This window comes from Camelina sativa, chromosome 13 (genome assembly GCF_030686135.1).
Source record: "Camelina sativa cultivar CO46 ecotype springtype chromosome 13, ASM3068613v1".
Classification (NCBI taxonomy): domain Eukaryota; kingdom Viridiplantae; phylum Streptophyta; class Magnoliopsida; order Brassicales; family Brassicaceae; genus Camelina; species Camelina sativa.
The window spans coordinates 16,150,144-16,169,739 of NC_141892.1; the positions used below are offsets into that span (position 1 = coordinate 16,150,144).

Sequence of the window (19,596 nt, forward strand, 5' to 3'; positions counted from 1 at the left end):
TATCATTATTCTGTTTGCCAAACAAAATAATAGAAAAGGGAAAAAAACAAATTTGACGATCAAAATTTATTTCTTTCCTCTCTCTCTCTTTTCCTCTTTTCTCTCGCGATCGAAGTCTCGATCAGACAAAGGAAGGTATGCTTTAATCGGAGGTTATAGAATCAATGGAGTTTTGGGTCGGATGAGATGCGTAGCGGAGGCGACTAACTCGGCGGAGATTGTATCAAAGGCGATTTGAATGGTTGTGGAGATTGTATCGGAGGCAATTTGAATTTCGAGTCGGTTCAATCGGTAGAGATTGAATCAATTAGATTGAGAGGGTAAGTTTCTCAGTACAATAGTATGATTAGATCAACTGTTAGGGTTATTTGATTTTGGATCGTAAATTAGGGTTCTTTGATGTTTGTTGGAAATTTTGTATTATTGGTGTGTTTGTGTTCCGATTGATAAGTGATGCTTTAAACGGATTAGAGTTCTTGGTGTGCATGTGTTCCGATTTGGTCTGTTTGTGTTCCGATTTGGTGTGTTTGTGTACCGATTGATAAGTGATGTTTTAAATGGATTAGGGTTCTTGGTCACAGTGTGTTCCGATTTGGTCTGTTTGTGTTCAGATTTTGGTGTGTTTGTGTTCTGATTTGGTATTTTTGTGTTCCGATTTGGTGCCCATGATTGATAAGTGATGCTTTAAACGGATGTTGGTCTTTTTGTGTTCTTAACACATGATTGTAAAAAAACACAGTATATTGTTCTTGTTCGATTAGGCTTGCAGTATTATCCACTCCTTGTGTATGCTTGATAAGTTTGTAAGGTTTCAAAGTATATTGTCCTTGTTTGATATTCATTGTACTTTTCGAAATTGTGATATATGTCTCTATTTTGTTTTGAGGTTAAATGGGCAAGTATTGATGAGTATAGAGTCTGCTACCTGTTCGGCCATGAAGGAAGGTATTTTATCATCCTCTTCTTTCTTCATTTATTTGGTGTTAATTTAGGTAAGAGTCGAGTCGGTCATTGATGTTATTGCTTTTTTTTGTTGGTTGTGATAAATACGTTTAGTACTTGATTATTAGGGAGGTCTACATCAGACTTTAACTATGATTGTTTGTGTTAGTTGGTTGTTTAGGTCAAAACTTAAATTCAAAATTTAAACCAACAAGTTGTAAAAGTAAGATACACCTAAACATTATAAATTGAAAGACTTCCTCTTCATAGTAAAAACAGAAAACACAACTCCATAACAAAGTAAACACACTACACACCATAACCCTAAATACTTCCTCTTCATTCTTGTAACATCTGCGAACCAAAATTGGGGATGTGAAATGCCTGAAGTGGTGGGAATGTTTAGAGGTTGACATGAGAGTGGTCACCGATGAGATGATCAGTTCTCAAGGATTTTTAATTGGTAATGTCACGGTGCTAAGAGAATATTTGGGTTCTAAAAAGGGAAACTTTTATGAATAGTTAAAGCTTTCCTATTTATGGAAAGTGCGGTTGCAAACAAATAGAACTTGTCTATTTTTGGAAAGGGCGTGTGTAAACACACGAATGGTTAAGATGTTTTAGAGTTGGCCCGAATAGTGGTCATGATGGTGTTGATATTCGAGTGAGGGAATATGGTGGTTGGTAGGACATTGCGATGTTTTACGCGAACCACGGGAGGTGGTTCCGGTCAGGAGATGCTTATAGACGTTAGGACTTGTTTGCTCATGAAGAGATGATTAGTTCTCCTGGGGAGATGAACAGTTCTCCAGAGGAGATGATTAGTTCTCCTGGGTAGATGATTAGTTCTCCTGAGGGGATGATTAGTTCCCCTGGTGCACCGCGGGCTTGACGGGTTGGGACCCTGAGAGTGGCAGAGGAGATGATTAGTTCTCCTAGGGGAGGATTAGTTCCCCGGAGGGGATGATTAGTTCCCCTGGTACCGAGATCTCGAGGGTGACGATCCGAGAGTGAGATGGTATGTCTCGAGGACGACAGTCTGAGAGTGCAGGCGGTGCAGTTCGAAGGTTGCGACCTGAGAATGTATGAGTGAGAGAGCAAAAAATGTCTAGAACGTGGGTATGAGCATAGTGATTGGATGTAGACCTCGGAGGTCGGGATAGATCTTGTGTTTTTGTGTTGTGTTGACTAGTGGGAATAGGGTCGTGTGGACCGTTAGGTCACGTGGATGTGCAGGCTGTTGCGATAGTTGCCCGGAAAACCTTGGTTGACGGTGTTCAGTCCGATCGGAGGATGTGCGGGCCGTGGTGACGGTTGCACGGAGGTCCTTGGCGGATGGACGGTGCTGTGCGATTCGAGCACGAATCCATATTGGTGGGGGAGAATTGTAACATCCGCGAACCAAAATTGGGGATTTTGGGGATGGGTGTCGATCGACACCAGCAATTTCTGGTTTGACCAGATTGTTTTAATTCGCGATTTTTGGTTTGGTTTAGTTTATTTGGGTTCTCCATACCAGGTATATATGCGGAGAAGCGACAAAGTGAGGGTTTTAGAGTGTTTTGGTCGCCATTGAGAGAAGAAAAGAGAGAAAGGAGAGAACTTGAGAGTTTGGGGATTTTTGGGCTGTTTTTGGCTGTTTTGGAGAGATCTGTTCCTGTGGAGTGGAGATCTAGAGCTAAGGACGAAGGAGAAGCTTACTAAGGTGTGGGATTCGTCATCTTTTGGTCAGAATCTTTCTTTAGAGAGCTGAGTGCATGACCATGGCTGATCTAAGCCTGTAAATCCTTTGTTTTGCTTGTTTTGTTGTTGTTTGTGTTGTATTCTTGTGTCTTTGTGGTTGGATGTGGGTTTCTATGAGTTTCCAGGAGTTTTGGATGAGTTTCAGACGATTTGAAGGTTTTGGGAAGCGGTTCTTCGACTTTCGGCTTTGTGCAGATCGTGATGCAGAGTCGGTGTCGGTCGACACCAACTTGTCTGTTGCGTGGTTTCCTGGTTTGTTGTATTGTTTGTTGTTTGTTAAACATTGGCTCTCTGTTCCAGGTAGCCAAGAAACACAAACAAAGCTTCGAATCAATGTTTTCTTGGTTCTACACTGTAAGGCAATTGGGAAATAAGATCTTGAAGCTTCTCTAATCTGGCACAAGCATGCTTTGAGGGAGAGTTGTCATGGCGGGGATGGGTGATTCAGGTGGGATTCTTGCACCAGAGATGTTCAGATATACAAAGAGTTTTACCTTGAGCGAGTAAATCCAAAGGATATTACAATTTTTAGTATTTAAAAGTTGGTGAGAACCCGTTATTTAAAAACTTCTTCTTACCTTAAGATTGCATCAAAAATCGGGCCTGAGAAAGTTTTTTACTTTTATCTCAGCGAGTGTTAAGCTTTCGTATCTTCTTCAAAATAAGATTCATCACAAAGTTAACTGTTTAAATCACATTTTTTTTTTTTAAGTTTATGTTTTAAAATAACCAAATTTGCCTTTTTGGTTAGTTCCTTAAATCGGGCCAGTAAGGGCCCAAATATTTTCTCACGAATAAAAATAAAAATCTTTCAAAGACGAGTTGAGGCGAGGCGAGGCGGTGGTGGAGAAAAAAACAGAGAAAAATCAAAACCCCAATTTTGATCTTAAGGAAGTGAAGAAAAGAGAGGAACGGAATCTTGCAATCAAAATCACCTGAGGATGGTTTCAGGGTCATTTCAATCATCACAAGCCCAAAGATTCTGTTCTCGTTTGTCGTAAATTTTTGCAATTAAAAAAAAAATGGGAGGCGAAGATGGTGAACGGAATCCTCCTCCTCCGCAGCAGCAGCAGAAGTTGGCAGAGTTTTTGGGAATCGTCGCGTTTTCTGTAATCGGCGTAACCATTGTCACTCTCTTCGTGAGTCGAATCTTATAACCCAAAGATTGGTTTTTTATTTTCGTTAAATTATCGGAATTATGATCGTGAAGTAGCTTCACTTTTAAGGTCTTATGTGCTTATAGAGTCTATGATGATTAGCTTTAGAGTTGATTCATAATGTGACTTTCTTAGTAGTTTTATCCACTGGAAAATTATAGGCTTTTTGTTGATTCCTAAAACATTAGGAAATGGTGAAAACTGAACATAATTTATTGTTAGTTTTTTTAGTTCCCAATTAAGATTATCAAATAGATATTTCAAAATTATGTGAAGAGTAACTAATTGCTACATGTCATCGGCCTTTTCTGATTAGTTGTTTTCTTTTTCCATTATTTATTCATGTTAGTGATTCACATTCTCCATACTAGCCAAGCCTCTTAACTTTTGTAATTGTGTCATGTAAGAAGGCTAGATCACAGTCAGCGTGGAAAGCAACCAAAGGTGGTTCGTTCCGAACAGCTTATCAGGAGGAAGCATGGAGAAGGTACAACAAACGGATGAAAGAGGAGTACGAGGATGAGATGGAGAGAGTGGTAAGTCTACTTGAGACTTTTTCCTAAAGAAAGCGTTGTGGGTGTTTAAGAGTGTGTAACCATTTCACATGCTAGTTCGGACTAACTAATTTCAGCAGTTGCTTTCAAAAATCTCAGCAACCATGCAACGTTAGTAGTAAACCGTTTTATCTAGACATGGATCGCAGCAGCATCGTTTCTCATTGACGTTAAGATTGTAACACCAATGAGAATAAATTAAATTACTTTTTTAAGTGATATCACCTCCTTTAATCCATGATTTTGTAAAAACCTGTTAATGCAGTGTAAAATTCACTTGAACATGCGTTCAGATCTTTTAATGCTCTCTTACAGGAACGTATCAGGCGTATGCAAAGCGTTTTCAACAGAGAGAGGAGTAAATTTAGGAGGGGCTACGAGAACTGGAGAGAAACTGATCCTGGTGCACAGCAATACCATCAGCAGTTTCAGCGTAATGATTGGTACTGGAAAACTGAGTCTTCGCAAAGAAATCAAAGGACCAATCACCAGGAGCCTCCAAATCAGAGAAGAGTATATCCATTATCACATCATTACTCGGTATTAGGGCTCAGCAGGTATGATATACTTTATATTGAAACGAAATACAAACACAGTTCACACATAATTTCAGTTTATCCACGTTGCTAGCTTCACGCTATATGTTGTTACAGGGAATAAAGCTCAAAATGCTCTAGAATAGTAAATAAAGTGGACATTAGGATTGTTATATCGGATCATTGGGTTGTTTTTGGAGCCTTAAGGCTTTTGGGAGAGTTAAAAATACACTTGGGTTTGTTCTTGGTTCTTGCTCTGTTTCTTCTTATAGTTTCAATCATTGATATCTGTTATAATAGCTGATTCTATGTCAGTAAAGAAACAAAATTCACAGCCTGAACCTATCAGAAGGTTCGTTGAGTTTTTAGATTTCGTGAAATATAGATGGAGCAACATAATTAAGTGGGTGAATCTATATGCTATAGCCAAGGATCGGTTTCGTTTAATGTGAACCAGAACAGCCTGTCGGTAGTCAGAATTCTAAGTGTACAATTTTGATTCCGTCTCTTCAAGTAACGGGCGACATGTCGAGGGGACATAATGTGGTGTGTTATTTTGTTGTAGGTCCAGGGCAACTCCATATACGGAAGCTGAGATTAAGGTAAACTTGGCTAGAATCCTTCTGATAAAAATAATCTTCACCTAGTCCTATGGTCAATGTTTAGCTACGTAAGATACTTATTATGCAAAAGTAGTATGTTTTGATTCGGATTTGTTGTACTTTCAGAAAGCATTCAGGGAAAAAGCTATGGAATTCCATCCAGACCAAAATCAGGATAACAAAGGTACGTTGTTGTAGACTCTTCTTCTGTCTTACCGGTGAGATCTGACGGTGTCACATCGATTGTTGCAGTTGTAGCTGAAGCAAAATTCAAAGAGGTGTTACTTTCATATGAAGCTATAAAAGAGGAAAGAAAAGAGAGGTGATATTTTTTGGTGAACGAGATCAAACTTTTTCTTCATGCGCTTTGAAGGAATTCGAATACTGTCAAATGAACAAAACAGGTTTCTTTGGGTGTCTTCCCATTATAGGTTAATTTAATTAGTCTTTTGGTTTGCTTTTTTACCCCATTAAGGTTCTTTGTTGTAATCTGTAATAAAACCAATCCACAGGTTATATATTTTGAGAAGAGGTGATGATGCTCTCTTAATTATTTGTTAGGATATGAGATTCCCACATTGGAGTTTAGAAGGATATGTGATTCTGATAAAATCAATATATTTGGGATGTAATCAATTTTGTTTACAGTTTTGGCTTGGAGAAATAGTAATAATCAGCAATATACAAACACAAATTATTTTCAACACTACAAAATGCATTAGTTTTTCATATTCCGATTATAAATCAATTTTTTTCCTATTAATTACTTCATTAGTAACTCAATTACAATAATTTAGCTATTCACTATTAATTAACACAATCAAATGCAAAAAAATTGACAAGTATATAAGAACTTAACTCAACAACCACATAACACAGATACAAAAACATAGAAGAAGAGAAAAATGGCTTCTAAACAGAAGGTATCACCTGTAGAAAACCTAACACAAGATGTTTTAGGCGATATACTATCTATAGTAGCTGAATCTGACTGGCGCCATTGCATACAAGTAGAATCATCAACTAGCAATCGCCTTTAAAGATGACAGAGTTCCAAGAATCTCAACCTCAGACCAATAGCCATGAATCCATTAGCAACAGTAAACAACTACTGACCATTCATGAAAAAATATCTACAAAGTGGGAATCCCGAAGCACACTACATCCAAGACATAAAAGAGTACTTCTACAACAACAACACAAACACCAACCTACATCATCCCCGAGCATCTGCTGAAGGTTCGTACAAAAAATATATCTATCTATATGGGATAAGCTAGGATGTGAAAAAATCAAAACAAGAGTAGATAGTTGTTGGAGCAATAACAAAAAATCTCTCAAAGGCATCCCAATCATCAAGAAAACATGCTACTTTGACCCCTTAAGGGACAACAAACAAAATAAGCTATGCAAACTTAAGGACATGAATACACGATGCAAGAAGTGCTATCACTACAAACAGATGAAAAAGCTTGTAATCCACAATTATATACAATATAAACTATGCAGCTGAAGTACTTACATTGGTTTTCAGCTTTACTTTTTGTTTTCAAGTAATAAACTGACATAACTCGACCCGTTTTTTTAATCAATAAATTAATAACCCCATAATTACTAATCAATTTTAGCGATTAAACCACTAGAAACTACAAAATTGAAAACCAATTATCAAATAATACCAACAAAACTCTAACAATGTCAAGAAGCATGAGACCGGCAACCTAACATCCATTTTAACAGAAGCTAGACATCACTCAATCGAGTCACTAGAACATCCTCTTTTTCATAACCTTGATTCCATGATCACACTTTGTTTTTACCTACACCGCAACACAAAAGAGATTCATAAGTCTTTCCAGAAATATTTAGTGAGGCGAAATTCTCATCTGCTAGGCTATACACACAAGCAATAAGATTTCAAAGCATAAAAAGAAAAGCATACTCAAACCAGACACACATAGGAAACATGTCAGCTGTCTCCTGAGAACTGGTATCCACCAACACCCGCCACCACTGTCGACCAACACATACCATTACCCATGCACTGAAGCCATTACCCATGCACTGAATGTCGATCTAGACGTTCAACCGATCAAACAAAATAAGAAAAAACTAAGACAAAACCTGAATTAGCATCCACAACCACAACAAAGGCAAAAAGAAAATGTTGGTTCCAACTAATGTCAACTTTTTCTGGAACAAATATATACATTTTAAAAAATTCAGTGAGTAAGCTATTCGACGACTGTATTCAGTTTAACAAAATTAGTCTACTCTTAAAAACTCAAATCATTGTCTCATTGTAAAATAGAATAAAAATACGAAATCTAATTCAGTTGATATAAAAGCTCGATAAAACATAAAGTCAAATAATAAATAAATGAAGAGATACTAACATGGGAAGCATAATATATCTAGTAATGTTTGCACGTTTTCTAGGTAGCAAAATTGTTGGTCAATCGCACCGTCATCCTCAAGTATTTCTCAAGTTTAAAAAAATTGTTGACATTTACGTAGGTATTAACTCTTCCATAAACATCCAATGTATATATGCCATATACATAATTTAAACTTGAATTTATTTTAATGTACGATATGGCATATCAAAGTTCCTTTCTCTCCTAAACTAATGTAAAAGACGGCCATATACAAGTCCAAACGTGGCCAACCACGAACACTCACCGACAATAGTTAGGGCTATTCTACAAACTCAAAACAACCATAATCAAAAGATGCCACGAGAGAGTAAACAAATTTTTATATTTAGAATTTTTATATTTAGAACTTTTAAAACAGATATATCTTCATTTGGTTCATTTTCGTTTTTGTTTTTCTGTTACCCGTTTTACTATCCTAATTTTTCATTTAAATTGTCAAATAGGTTTTCAATAATGATGAGGTAATAAAATCATATGTTAGTTCTAAATATTTATTATTAAGTCTAATGCTAATCTTAGTATTTATAAACTAAGAACTTTTATTCTGGTCTATAAAGAAATAATACTAACCATTGTTTAATCTTAATTGTTTGTATATTGTATGATATATATGTTTCATACAACTATTTTTAGAAAACTTTAATTAAAATTTAGTTAGTTTTTTAATTACTAATTCAGGTATTGTGCTAAATAATTTTAGTTCAAGGTGAGAGATACTGTCATACTGATCATTAATTACTTTGGTGGCGGCATATTTAATAACTTACGTTAAGTCTTGTTTTTAGACTACCTACTCATCACTACAAAATTTAGTAAGTGCAGTCGTTTGTAGAAGGAATGACACTTAAATACTTTTACAATAAGGTGATGTTTCTATCTTATTTTGTGACTTGTTTTAATATACATGACTCTAATATACATGATTTTAATTGATTTTTTCTATTTACGTAAATCTATACAAGCCGCATTCAAGAAAGATATCAGGAAGAGATGTAGTAAAGATGTTTATTGAGAGGAAAGCTACTCTTAAAAAATGGTTTCTCACTACCAAGCAAATAGTCTTACTGACAATTGATATATGGGTATCCTCTGTAACTGGTACTGTTTTTTTAAATCAAAATTTCAATATATTCTGATCAATATTTTTACTCAATATATTTCAATATTATGCGATATTGGTTGTATCCGCCTCTACTACTATGAATGCATTTAAGTGTTCTGGTGAGATAGTTAACATAGCAGTGAAGCTTCAGTTGCTTTGTCATAATGTTGATAATGAAGTGAAAGTAAATGCAAAGAAGATGTTTGACAAATTCGACAAGTACTAGGATGGCCTGCATAACATCAACAAGATGTTAGTTACTGTTAGTGTCTTCGATCCGAGAAAGAAGATGCAGTATGCAAATTTGTGTTTTGAGGAGCTATATGGGGAATAGAGTGTAACAGCTAAGACATTGTATGATTCGGTTCTGAATATCCTTCGTGATATGAATAAAGAGTATTCTACAAGATCCAACGCAGCAGCAAATGAGGAACTTTCTCAGTCTCAGTCCAACAAATCAGAATACGCAAGAGAGGCAAGCAGACCGAGTATTTGACTCGATGGAGGATGAGTTTGATGGCTACAACCCAGTGGACCATAAGTATGATATGCTGCTTAAGAGTATTGGAGTTAGAAACACAAATGAATTGGATACTTATCTTAGAGAAGAAGTTGAGAATTCTGATTTGATGATGGGAATTGAGTATGATGTACTCTCTTGGTGGAAAGTTAATAGTGGCAAGTATCCTATTTTATCTCAGATGGCTAGGGATTTATTTGCTATGCAGGTGTCTTCAGTTGCTTATGAAAGTGCTTTTAGCACTAGTGGAAGACTAATAAACCTATATAGAAGTTGTCTCACACACTATATGGTTGAAATTTTGATGTGTACAGAACAATGGCTCAAGCAAGACTTCAAGTTTGAAGATAATGTGCTTACAAATGCATAGATTCTTACAAAATTCGAGGATCACTCAGCCGGACTAAAAAGGATAGAAACTCGCCAAGGTGCAAGGTGCAACAAGGGAGATTTGATGGATTGAGGGGTCGCACAGCAGTTGCGGAAGGCTGCTGATATTCCCAACTCCAATCACTGCTAGATATGACACACTAGTCCAGCAAAAGGAGGTTGTTGCTTGGATATTACACACCAAGAAACAAAGAAATGTTCTAGACAAAGAACAAAGAGATAGACTCTTAAAATGAAAAGGAAAATTGGTTGATTATTCTCAAATGAGATTACATGAGTTTATATGTAGATAGAAAACTTGGTCACAAAGCCAAGTATTATTCTTGAAACTAAAACACAATAAAGATAGATAGTTGAATGAAGATTCAATTCTTTGAAGTTTGTCTTTCCAAGGTGTCCTTCCCAAGGTGAGTTGAACTCCATTTTCGCCATCCCTCTTTGACCACAAAATAAAGTGACTATTTTGAGCTTTTTTGGACTTGAATTAGGCTCAAAGTGGGCTGGACTTGATAGGTATCATCCCCAATAGTTTTTTCCATGCTCTCTTTGGCCATAAGATCTAAGTTTTTCCTTAATCTTCTTTGATATTTACTCTTTGATCCAACTTGCTGATGAGAAACAACATGGTTTGTATCTTTGCTTCACCCTGGACTTAGTAGAAACAGCTCATGGTTGCTATACGTAATTCTGAAATGTCCTAAACCAATTGGACCTAAAGCTCTTCAAGTGTAGAACTAGATTGACTTCCTTTGGCAAATGAAGTGTATCTTTGTATTTCGTGGGCCAAATCTTCTCTTTCTGAGCTTGTTGGAAACATAAGATATACATTAACATCCTCCAAGTGGTTTTGTACCGAAACTGTTTCCGAGTTGGTCTGTGTAACACGGTCTTTTGCTCAGACGCAAAACTGGGACTGAGATAGATCCACTGACTTGAAATATCCATATAAACTGATATTAATGTGATTCCAATTCTCCGTGGTTATGGAATGGATCAAGATTCCAGAACATTTTGGTTCATACCTTGAATCCTTTTGAATTGGTCGGAATCCTCCTTTGAATACTCGTAGGTCCAAATCGCGTAGCGATGAGTTCACCTTTGACTTCGTTCGTGGTGAGCAAGACTCAAGGGTCGTCTTGGATGGTCTCATGATCACATCATACCCCTCCTCTTGAAAAAGTTTCGTCCTCGAAACTGTAAGGCCATGGGTTGGAGAGTATTGAAGTGATTCTAGTGGCTTTTCTTCAAGAGAATATATGAGTCCATATTGTTGACCCTGAGACAGAAGTGTACTCCATTCCGTGAGACCTTCCTTTGTGGTTTCCTCACTTTGATGTTTGTTGACTTCTTTGTGATCTGGTTCTTCAGCTTCCGTTTGCTCACTCAGTGAATTTGTTATTTCCAACAGATTCTTCTGAACGAGCAACTGCTTATGATCCTTTGGTGATGGTAACAAATTAAATACAACTTGCTCTTCCTTAGAAACAAGAGACATCCTTTCTCGTTGGTAACTTGGCGTGACAGTAGACATTCCATCAGTTGGTCTAGAAGTTCTCCTTAGAATATGATTTGAACCACGATGGTGATGGTGGAGAACAAATCGCTTCCTTAACATAGACTTTCAATTCTGCCCAAGTCTCAATGGGATGTTCTCCATTTCTCCTCCTGCTTACCACCAAGTAATAGCATAATCACAAAATCTAGTGCCTACAACTCGTACCTTCTTCATCTCGTAATAAATTTGACAACTAAAAATTGACTCAATCATTTTCTCCCACTCAAGATATGAATATGGGTTGTTCTTGCCTTGAAAGGTAGGAATCTTCAACTTCAAAATACCCATGATATCACCCACTCTTCTTCTTGCTTCTCTAGCACTTCTTGGTCTCATGTGGCTCCCTCTTGATGATTGACTACTGTAATAATCATCAGCCCTTGCTACTCTAGGTTGATATATTTCTCTTCTATGATGCAACATTTGTGGTTGTCTCAGTTGTGCCTCTGCTTCAACTACATTCAACCTCTCGTAGAGGAAATTCATCTTAACCCTCAACAATTGTTGTGTCTCTCTCATAAGTGCTTGAAATTGTAGATTTGGAATCCCAAGCCCTCCGTCTTTGATGATCTCACGTTCTCAACGATCATTATACATTTTTTTTCTTTTTCTTTTTTTTTCTTTTTTTTTTAAAGAAGATGAATAGATAGAAGATGAAAGAAAGAAAAATATAGAAGATGAAAAGATAGAAGAAAAAAGAAAAATATGAAAAGATGGATAGATGAGAAGATGAACAGACAAATACCGGTTGAGTGGCTCTGATACCACTTGATACGCCCAAAATTCGAGGATCACTCAGCCGGACTAAAAAGGATAGAAACTCGCCAAGGTGCAAGGTGCAACAAGGGAGATTTGATGGATTGAGGGGTCGCACAGCAGTTGCGGAAGGCTGCTGATATTCTCAACTCCAATCACTGCTAGATATGACACACTAGTCCAGCAAAAGGAGGCTGTTGCTTGGATATTATACACCAAGAAACAAAGAAATGTTCTAGACAAAGAACAAAGAGATAGACTCTTAAAATGAAAAGGAAAATTGGTTGATTATTCTCAAATGAGATTACATGAGTTTATATAGAGATAGAAAACTTGGTCACAAAGCCAAGTATTATTCTTGAAACTAAAACACAATAAAGATAGATAGTTGAATGAAGATTCAACTCTTTCAAGTTTGTCTTCCCAATGTGTCCTTCCCAAGGTGAGTTGAACTCCATTTTCGTTATCCCTCTTTGACCACAAAATAAAGTGATTATTTTGAGCTTTCTTGGACTTGAATTAGGCTCAAAGTGGGCTGGACTTGATAGGTATCATCCCCAATAGTTTTTCCCATGCTCTCTTTGGCCATAAGATCTTGAATTGACCCATTAAGTGTTTCCTTAATCTTCTTTGATATTTACTCTTTGATCCAACTTGCTGATGAGAAACAACATGGTTTGTATCTTTGCTTCACCCTGGACTTAGTAGAAACAGCTCATGGTTGCTATACGTAATTCTGAAATGTCCTAAACCAATTGGACCTAAAGCTCTTCAAGTGTAGAACTAGATTGACTTCCTTTGGCAAATGAAGTGTATCTTTGTATTTCGTGGGCCAAATCTTCTCTTTCTGAGCTTGTTGGAAACATAAGATATACATTAACATCCTCCAAGTGGTTTTGTACCGAAACTGTTTCTGAGTTGGTCTGTGTAACACGGTCTTTTGCTCAGACGCAAAACTGGGACTGAGATAGATCCACTGACTTGAAATATCCATATCTTTCACATATAAACTGATATTAATGTGATTCCAATTCTTTGTGGTTATGGAATGGATAAAGATTCCAGAACATTTTGGTTCATACCTTGAATCCTTTTGAATTGGTTGGAATCCTCCTTTGAATACTCGTAGGTCCAAATCGCATAGCGATGAGTTCACCTTTGACTTCGTTCGTGGTGAGCAAGATTCAAGGGTCGTCTTGGATGGTCTCATGATCACATCACTTTGAGTTTGAGAATGAGCTTGCAAGAGGTTTGTTTCTTATCTTCCTTAATGCTTACTATCTAAAAGTTTTTAGTGTTAATATAAACTTATCTCTCAATGCTTGTAATTGTTTTTTTAGAGTTTGAAACATCATCAGAAGAACCTTAAGTTATTCACATGCCAAAGAGAAGATGCAAAAGAGAAGTGAACCAAAGAATGAAAGAAGCTGTTTTGGAAGATTTCAAGTTGATTTTCTCTTTATTTTCGAATACTTGAACTTCTCTATTGTTTGTAGAATGTTTTGAAACACTTGAAATTCTTTTTTCTTTTGCTTTGAGCCTTTGACATTGAGTTTAAGTGCTTAAATTTCAGGTTAAGTGTTTGTCATTCACATTAGATGTTTAAACTTGATCGGGTTTTGATCGGGTTTTGATCGGGTTTTCAACAATCCAATCGGGTTCTTTGGGTTTCGTGTATACCCGAACAAAACCCGAAACCGAAGGAACCCGATCCAAACTTGACCGGATGGTATATAAAACTCGATCGGGTTCTATATGTGTAAACCCGAAAACCTGAACCCGATCGGGTTCGGGTACCGTGATGCCCAGAGCTACTATTTCACATAAATGGGTCATATATCTCTCACACCCTCTCTTACGTCTCTCACCCTCTCTCACCCTCTCTCACCCTCACACACAACCGGACCCCACACAACCACATACTCTCTCACCACCTACTTTTACTATTTTAAATAGTAAACGTACTAAAACCTAGATTTCTTTCTCAAAACGTACTAAAACTATAACTAACCCTTTTTAAAAAAAGCCAGTAAGGAAAGTGTGTTGTCAAGTGGTTACACCATCACCTGTGCGATTGATCCCATTGGAATTCGACTCCACTAAATTGTGTTACCCCATGTAATAAAGATTAGCTATAGATCGGATCTTGTTAATTCAATGATGACAAAAAAAAAGTAAAAACAAAAAAGCCTAATCAAACACACACATTTCTAAATTTCAATTATAGTTTACAAAAACACTTTTTGTATTGCTAGTAATGTTAATTAGTAAATAATATAGTGTGATATATACTTGTGTTAAATATGTGAAATAGATTTTTAACTAAGAATAAGAAGTATAAATTTAAATTAATACTTATCTTTTTATTTTATTTTACTTTTTATATAGTTTTTAATTAATTAAGTTATGATTAACATAAACTCTATTATTTTTTCTTAATTTTTTATCTCTAAGATTGTTTTTGGGCAAAGATTTTTTTTTTATCTTAATTCTTCGAAATTTCTATATTTAAACATTTTTCTTTATGTCATTTAGTTTTCTTTTATCCATATTTTTAGGTGCTCATGAGTTGAAACATTTTGTTAGAGTGGACAAAAATCATATTATCCTCAACGATTGTAAACACCTAGACAATATCTTACATTTAGAAATCAACAGAGAAGTCAGGGAGACATTATCGATTTAAAAAGATAAAGACAAGACTAAGAGAATAGTAGTAATGATATGTGTACAAATCATTAAGGATTACAAAACGGAAAAAAACATCAGCAAAAAAAAACCAAAAAGCGCCATATTAGGAGGCAAATGTCTAAATGAACGGTGTGGCAAAAGACTTGGTCTTTTCTTTCTTTCTCGTCCACTCATTAGAATTTTAAGTTTTTAACCACAGTAAAAAACAGCAAAACAAAAAAAATCCATATCCTGAAAATCTATATTTCTATTTTTATTATTCTTCTCCCTTACGTTTTGTCCTTTTTGCGAATATTGTTTAGAAATTACGATATTGTTTTCAGATTATTATCTTTTTTTTCCGTTTCGCGTGTGATCATTAACTTCTATAATCTTCCCAGTTAATATCACACGCGGAATATCAAAGATCCAAATTGTGTACATTGTACCAAACATCACTGAGGATTAAAATGCAAGTATTTTTGGAAGAAGAACAAGAACAAAGCCAAGAAAATTTTGGTAAAGACAGCTTTTGCAATATTTTGTTGTTTTTGTCTACAAATCCAAATTAATCTGATTTGATCCCATTCCTTATTTTCTAACACCTCTCTAATTGATCTGACAATCTACCAATTTCCTCAACGTCACCTTTTCTGTTTTATATTCTCTTAAGAACAAAAGAGAATAAAAGACATTAAAAAAAAAAAAAAACAAATTTGACCATTTGGTGTTGTTCCTCTCAGTTTATTCTTCTGGGTTTTTGTATATTCTTCAAACTCTTCTTTAAAAAAAAAGAAAAAAGAAAAAACGTGTTGAGCTGTTACCACTTTTTATTTAATTTTTTAAATTTCTCTCTTTGTCTCTTCTCTTTTAAATTTTTCTTCAGAGTTTCTCATTTTTCTCACTGCAACCAACATTAATCTCGGGAACAGAGTTATTTATTTTTTTTCTCTCTTCTTCTCCTTACATCTTCTCTGCCCTTTCGTGATTATTACAGTAACACGCGTCTCCTTCAATCTTCGTTGCTGGCAATGAGATCCAATTTCTAGCTCTTGTTTTTTTTAAGTCTCTCTTTACTGGTTTTGGTTGATCTAAAGAATCCTAAAAATGGCACCAAAGTTTGAATGGTGGGCTAAAGGAAACAACAACAACCGTAAAGGTACACCAGTCGTCGTCAAAATGGAGAACCCTAACAACTGGTCAATGGTTGAACTTGAATCACCTTCCGATGAAGATTTCCTAGTAAGAAGCCGTGAGAAATCAAGAAACAAGAACGCTAGACAGCTCACTTGGGTACTCCTTCTCAAAGCTCACCGTGCCGCAGGTTGTCTCACTTCACTCGGCTCAGCATTAATCGCTCTAGGCACAGCCGTACGTCGCCGTATCGCAGCCGGCCGTACAGATTCCCAAGTCTCGTCGTCACAGAAGCAAAACCCTGCGAAAAAATCCAAACTTTTCTACTCTTACTTGAAAGTGTTTCTATGGCTTTCGTTAATCCTTCTGTGTTTCGAGATCGCTGCTTATTTCAAAGGTTGGCACTTTGGAACTTCTAAGCTTCAGCTTCAGTTTATCTTCACTACACCTTTTGGTGTTAAAGGCTTCTTTGATTGGGTTTACACGAGATGGGTTTTGCTTCGTGTTGAGTATCTTGCTCCTCCGCTTCAGTTTCTTGCTAATGCCTGCATCGTTCTCTTCCTTATTCAGAGTCTTGATAGACTCATTCTTTGTCTTGGCTGTTTCTGGATCCGTTTCAAGAAGATTAAACCGGTTCTTAAACCGGATGCTATCTCTGATCTTGAATCTGGTGATAATGGTTGTTTTCTCCCTATGGTTCTTGTTCAGATCCCTATGTGTAACGAGAAAGAGGTAATTAAATCAGTACTAACTTGGTTTTTGTTTCCTCTGTAGATTTTTTTTTAACCAAGTTTTGTTTTTTACAGGTTTATCAGCAATCAATTGCGGCTGTGTGTAATCTAGACTGGCCAAAAACGAAGATTTTGATTCAGATTTTGGATGATTCCGATGATCCAACAACGCAGAGTTTGATCAAAGAAGAGGTTCATAAATGGCAGGAGCGAAGTGCACGCATTGTGTACCGTCACCGTGTTAACAGAGAAGGTTACAAAGCTGGTAATCTCAAGTCTGCTATGAACTGTAGTTATGTCAAAGACTACGAATTCGTTGCCATTTTCGACGCTGATTTTCAACCTCTACCTGATTTCCTCAAAAAGACAATTCCTCATTTTAAGGTAAAGTTGTAAAATTTGGGGGGGGGGGGGGGGGTGAAATTTTTGATTCAAAAAAAGGTTATGCACTGAATAAGGTGTGTTTTTGTATTTTACAACAGGACAATGAGGAACTAGGATTGGTTCAGGCGAGATGGTCGTTTGTGAATAAAGAAGAGAACTTGTTGACAAGATTACAGAACATTAACTTGGCTTTCCACTTTGAGGTTGAACAGCAAGTGAACAGTGTGTTTTTGAATTTCTTTGGATTCAATGGCACTGCTGGTGTGTGGAGGATCAAGGCTTTGGAAAACTCTGGTGGTTGGCTCGAGAGAACCACTGTTGAGGATATGGACATTGCTGTTCGTGCTCACCTTCATGGATGGAAATTCATTTTCCTAAACGATGTTGAGGTATTGTAGCATGTGTAGTAGTTGTTATTACTAAACTGTTTGTTTGATTCTTGGCTGATGTCATAAAACTGTGTTTCTCTTTCTCAGTGCCAATGTGAATTACCTGAATCCTATGAAGCTTACAGAAAACAGCAACACAGATGGCATTCAGGACCTATGCAACTATTTCGTCTTTGTTTGCCCGCTGTCATTAAATCAAAGGTATGCCAAAGGGACTTGTCTCGGTATCATATGTTGTAATAGTTGTGTGGGTTCTGATACCTTTGTGTGTGTGTGTGTGTTTTGCAGATAAGCATAGGCAAGAAGTTCAATTTGATATTCCTCTTCTTCCTCCTGAGGAAGCTAATCTTGCCCTTCTACTCATTCACCCTCTTTTGTATAATCCTGCCAATGACTATGTTTGTGCCCGAGGCTGAGCTTCCCGCTTGGGTTGTTTGCTACATACCTGCCACAATGTCGTTCCTCAACATCCTTCCCGCTCCAAAATCATTTCCATTTATCGTCCCGTACCTTCTCTTTGAGAACACAATGTCTGTCACCAAGTTCAACGCAATGGTCTCGGGTCTTTTTCAGCTAGGAAGTGCATATGAATGGGTTGTTACAAAAAAATCAGGACGATCATCTGAAGGAGATCTGGCTGCTTTGGTTGAAAAAGATGGAAAGAAAACGAAACATCAGAGAGGTGTGTCTGCTCCCGAAACAGAATCTGAGAAAAATGCTGAAAAGACAAAGAAGAAGAAGCACAATAGGATATATATGAAAGACCTATCACTAGCGTTTCTGTTACTGACGGCAGCAACTCGGAGTCTTTTATCGGCGCAAGGAATCCATTTTTACTTCCTATTGTTTCAAGGAATATCTTTCTTACTGGTGGGTCTAGATCTAATTGGAGAACAAGTTGAATGACACTCGAAGAGACTCAAGTAGTGCATGTAGAGAGAACGTTGTAGAAGACAGGACATGGAGAGGGAAAAAAAAAGACTAAGGAAAGGGTCTGGACCCAAAAGAATACAATACATCATTGAACATAGATTGGTTTCACAAAGGAAGGACATGGATTGGATTAACTCTGTTGGTAATATGTAAGGTTTTAACTTTTCTCTCTTTTGGGTTTGGCCACAGTTGTTTATTCTTTCGTTTAATGGGGACAATTCTTTTGTAAGAAAGTCTTGTTCAATTGAGAAGGCACATTATTTTAGCTCTAAAGAGACTCATGTTACCTTAATATAACTCGGGAAAATCAAAGACTAAACATTTACAATGTACATACAACTTCCCTTGCTTCTGTAAAGTGTGGAGAGAAAGGCCATGTATATTATATATAGTGAAGAACTCACACAACAAAGTTCAATATTTTTGGGGACACTATGGTGTAATGGAACCAATAAAGTTATACAAAAACAGGAAAAGAAACTTATGGTTTTAGTTTGGTGTGATATTTGCAAGTTGATGTTCTGCATTTTACATAATGCCAATATTGGGAAGACGAATGTGTGAATTGATGTGTCTATCTAGCCCCGCAAGGCATATTATACAGTATCAAGAAGTGTGACGAAAAACATTGAAAGAAATGTTTTGGTTATTGTAGTAGATGGTGCATTTGTTTGATGTTAAGGAAGTACGTTACATCCCATATAATCAGGTCTTCCATGTGCACATGTGCACATGTCATTGATCAGTAATAGCTTAAAAAGCTCAACAACATTTGTATCAAGTTATTCTTATGCCGTAGATGTACTAATTAACAATATATGTTATAAGAGCTGCATGTAATAATCCACCTCTTGTCTCAACCGTAATACCATGTACTTTTAGCCTTTATCCAATTCATTATTTATTATCTAGAAGTTACTTAATTACTTTCAGTTTAAAACCAATTAAACAAATTTAATTAGTCCATTTAACTTCGATTTACACATTCACTGTATTGTGATTAGAGTAAATTGGAGTTTGATCATTGATCCTAAGTCAATTTTGAATCCGACTTCACTCA

The 19,596-nt window shown here is 36.5% G+C and overlaps 2 protein-coding genes across 4 annotated transcripts; both read left to right on the forward strand.

Moving 5' to 3' along the window:
* Window positions 1-3,334: 3,334 nt before the first annotated feature.
* On the forward strand, window positions 3,335-6,179 carry LOC104736857 (uncharacterized). Of its 2 annotated transcripts, none has more exons than XM_010456926.3 (6): window positions 3,335-3,824; window positions 4,253-4,378; window positions 4,712-4,953; window positions 5,498-5,534; window positions 5,661-5,718; window positions 5,787-6,179. In XM_010456926.3, exons 1-6 carry the CDS (start codon window positions 3,708-3,710, stop codon window positions 5,858-5,860), a joined length of 654 nt encoding a protein of 217 aa, XP_010455228.1. In that variant the 5' UTR covers window positions 3,335-3,707; the 3' UTR covers window positions 5,861-6,179. The 2 variants fall into 2 exon arrangements, with proteins under 2 accessions (XP_010455228.1, XP_019090212.1); XM_019234667.2 differs by having other exon boundaries at window positions 3,458-3,824; window positions 4,250-4,378.
* Window positions 6,180-15,117: 8,938 nt separating this feature from the next.
* Window positions 15,118-18,809, forward strand: LOC104736856 (putative xyloglucan glycosyltransferase 12). 2 transcript variants are annotated; one of them, XM_010456925.3, is made up of 6 exons: window positions 15,213-15,484; window positions 15,963-16,831; window positions 16,906-17,214; window positions 17,313-17,603; window positions 17,691-17,804; window positions 17,892-18,809. In XM_010456925.3, exons 2-6 carry the CDS (start codon window positions 16,073-16,075, stop codon window positions 18,507-18,509), a joined length of 2,091 nt encoding a protein of 696 aa, XP_010455227.2. In that variant the 5' UTR covers window positions 15,213-15,484; window positions 15,963-16,072; the 3' UTR covers window positions 18,510-18,809. The 2 variants fall into 2 exon arrangements, with proteins under 2 accessions (XP_087336316.1, XP_010455227.2); XM_087480190.1 differs by having other exon boundaries at window positions 15,118-16,831.
* The last annotated feature ends 787 nt before the right edge of the window (window positions 18,810-19,596 follow it).